The 3,209-nt window shown below is 43.5% G+C and overlaps 1 protein-coding gene across 1 annotated transcript; it reads right to left on the reverse strand.

Moving 5' to 3' along the window:
* Window positions 1-211: 211 nt before the first annotated feature.
* LOC128127910 (uncharacterized) lies at window positions 212-1,822 on the reverse strand. Its single transcript, XM_052766646.1, has 3 exons — window positions 1,398-1,822; window positions 818-1,343; window positions 212-745 (listed from the first exon to the last, which is right to left on the reverse strand). Exons 1-3 carry the CDS (start codon window positions 1,820-1,822, stop codon window positions 212-214), a joined length of 1,485 nt encoding a protein of 494 aa, XP_052622606.1.
* Window positions 1,823-3,209: the final 1,387 nt, after the last annotated feature.

Below are 3,209 nucleotides of genomic sequence, written 5' to 3' on the forward strand. Positions count from 1 at the left end.
CTTCTAAAAAGGCTTTTCGGGATTTTCACTATTGACATCATCTTCATTATCAATGTCATCCTCTCTAATTTTCTTCTACTTCTTGTCTCTATTACTGACCGAAGCTTCATTGCCCTTCGGTTCAGCAGTTGATTTTGGTTCAAGAGGAGGTTGAGTTTTTGATACCTTCTCTCCCCCTTGTTTCGGCTAGACACCAGTCACCGGAACACCCTCAATTACGACTAAGGATGTCCAATGCTGGCCTGAATTTGTCAGCAATGTGCCTGCGAATGGTGATGGTAATGATGGGATCATGGGCTTCGAGAAGGTGAAGTAATATGGAGTGAACATCAGCAGCAAAGCTTTGGATAACCTCCCTCTCAGACTTCAGGTCATTGAGTTTGGTTGTTGCAGTGCGAAGTTTGAGATTCTGCATCTTCAGTGGAGAGGTTCTTTTGTCGAGTTCATCCATGATGTGATTTTCAACAGCCAACTCTGCCTCCAATTGAGTCAATCGATCATTGACATTGTCGTGCAGAGTGGCATTGGTTGCCTCGATTGATTGACGAGCAACTTCAAGGTTAGACCGTTCAGCTTGAAGAGAACGCTGAAGGTTATCCACCGAAGCATTGACAGTTTGAGAATTCTTCTGAGCAGCCGCATGCAAAGAGTCCAAAAATAAGTGAGCCTCATAAATTAGTTTATCGCCTTTTGCGATCACTTCTTTGCACTCCTTTGTTGAAGCCTCAACAACGAGGGAGGCTTTCTAGCATTGTGAAGTGGAGGCGTCTATAGCCTTAGCTGGAGCAGAAAGAGAGGCATTGTGTTCTTGAACTACAGAGGACAACAAAGCCTTTAAAGCAGCATCAGAATAGGCTTCACATGAAGAAGAGGAAAGTAGTTGATCAAGTTTGTCGTTGACTGCTTTGAGATGACGCTTGGTGACCGGTTCATCATCGTCTTCATCACTCTGTACACGGTAAGGACTAAAATAATTGGAATCAAATTCCAAGTCCTCATCGCCTAGAACGGGAGTGGTGTCAGTAGAAGGTGTAGGTGATAAGGGTTTGGTAGTGACAGGAGGTTCGGTTGTTACTGGTGGTTCGGTTGTAACAGGTGGTTTGGTTGTAACAGGTGGAGTGGGAGCTGTAGAATGAGTAGTGGTGGTAGTGGTAGTGTCTGTGAAGATTGGAGTAGGGATGGGAGTTGAGGTTGATGGTTGAGATGTAGGGATAGGAAATATAGGAGGGATGGATACTAGGATAGTAACAGGTGGAGGAGAAGGAGGTTGGGAGCGAACTGGAATTTCTGAGGTAGGGGAGCGAGGCGGGGTATCACCACGACCCGAAGCCTCATCATCAGAGCTTTAGCTTTCAGATTCTGAAGGAGGAACAGATTTATGTTTAGGGGGAACATACTCTGAGTCTGAATCACTTGAAGACTGGAGTATGAGTCTCCGAGCAGGCTTCTTCTGCTTCTTTGGTTGAGGCTGGGACGGAGCAGCCTTGTCAGACTTTCGCTTCTTAGGGGTTTGCCCCTTGGTTGGTTTAGTCACCTTCGACTCCTTCTGAGTGCCAGTCTTCTTTCCCCTTTTTGCTGGCTTTTCAGCCTCGTCAATGGAGTGAACCATGGCTGGTGTAAGCTCCCTTGGACCTGAAGAAGGAATCTTCCTGTATTGTTGCAAGATATTACTTGCTGCAGACACACATGCAAGCATGGTGTTAGGAATTGATCCAATAAAGGAGTACTTGGTGGGATTCGTGACGATTATCTTGGTTGTGTGAAAAGTGCTGATAGAGGAGAGAAGAGAATCTGCCATGATTGGAACATGAAGACGATCCATTGCCCACTTGGTGATGATTGACCAGTACCTGCCAAACGAGATTTCTAAGTGTCTTGAGGAGGAGCACAAGCTTTGGACTAACTGTTTCTAGATAATGGACCCATAGTCCATATCTATCCCATGATATAGACCATAAAGCACAGTCATGAATGACTTGCTTGCTCCATCTGAGCCAGCGCTTCGCTCAGAGAGCCCTTTGAACAGTAGAGTAAATAGACCATTCCATTGAGGAGGAAGGCAGGACTTCTTGAACTTCATTATGGTGGTTAGGGTTTCAGTGTACCCCATTTGATAGAACATTGAGAAGAGCTGACCAGTAGTGATCGAGCCAGGGTTAACCAAGTTTGGTTCTTGAGAGAGACCAATTAGGGCACATAAGCTGTGTTTGGAGATAGAAGTCTTCTCGTTGTGGACTTCAAAGTGAATCCTTTCAGCAGCTTTGTCGTAAAAGGTAGTGGATTAGATGAGTGAGAGGTAGGGCATGGGAACAACTTCAACTTTGGTCAGGGCTTCGACGAGAGGCGAGTATTTGAGACACTCAACGACATAGAGCATGTAGGGTTCATAGATGAAGGGGCAATGATCAGGTTTTGTTGATGTTTGATGGTGAGAAGGGTTTGGTGAATAAAGGTATCATGAACTGAATAAGAGTCTGCCATTGTTGAAGCTTGGAGAAGATGATGAACAGTGAGAGAAATCGCCTTTGTTCTTTGAGAGATTTTTGTGAGTGATAAAAGGGTAAAGTGGAGCGTGCCTGGCCCTTTTATACGTACTAGAAGGAGAGAGAAAAATTCGGCTGATAGCTTGGATTTAATTGGTAACCGTGCCTGATTTGATGGATGAACAGTTGTCATATCCGATGATGACGCAGCAAAGAGAAAGGACGTTTCCTTTTTGCATGGCATTCCATAAAATGTGCTTTTTCAAATCGTTGAAACGATTGGATAGCTGCTGAGTCACCCTTAACTTTATCCCAATCGTCACCCCATATTCCACATGAACCGTCATCACTTTTTAACTTTATCGAGCATTGAAATACTTGATGAAACGAAGTTGGAACAAGTAAATCACCATTAATAGAACCAGATTTTGGAAAATTAAAAATTTTCGTGCAAGGAGTGTAAAAGATAAAGAAATAAAGCAAACTTTTTGGGATAACTTGGGATGTCTGAAAAAGACATAAAGCAGCTGATTCTGGGCACGAATCTCTTCCTTCAAAGTCAAGAGAGACTTTAAAGAGCTTGTGTGGGTTCCCATTAAATAACGACCAAGTACTTGTTAAGATGTATTGAAAGGCATCTTTTAAATTAAAGCTTATAACGGGTGGCTTTCTCTTCAATACATGATTTTGATACTTGATATAAGACCGAAACTGAACGAAGTACTT

Source organism: Lactuca sativa, chromosome 8, assembly GCF_002870075.4.
Source record: "Lactuca sativa cultivar Salinas chromosome 8, Lsat_Salinas_v11, whole genome shotgun sequence".
NCBI classification, from domain to species: Eukaryota; Viridiplantae; Streptophyta; class Magnoliopsida; order Asterales; family Asteraceae; genus Lactuca; species Lactuca sativa.

Coding starts and splice junctions, on each gene's coding strand:
- LOC128127910 (XM_052766646.1), bottom strand. CDS start 1,822: ATGGATCGTCTTCATGTTCCAATCATGGCAGATTCTCTTCTCTCCTCT. Junction 1,344..1,397: donor TCAAGTGATTCAGACTCAGA/GTATGTTCCCCC, acceptor TGAAAGCTAAAG/CTCTGATGATGAGGCTTCGG. Junction 746..817: donor TAAAGGCTTTGTTGTCCTCT/GTAGTTCAAGAA, acceptor TCACAATGCTAG/AAAGCCTCCCTCGTTGTTGA.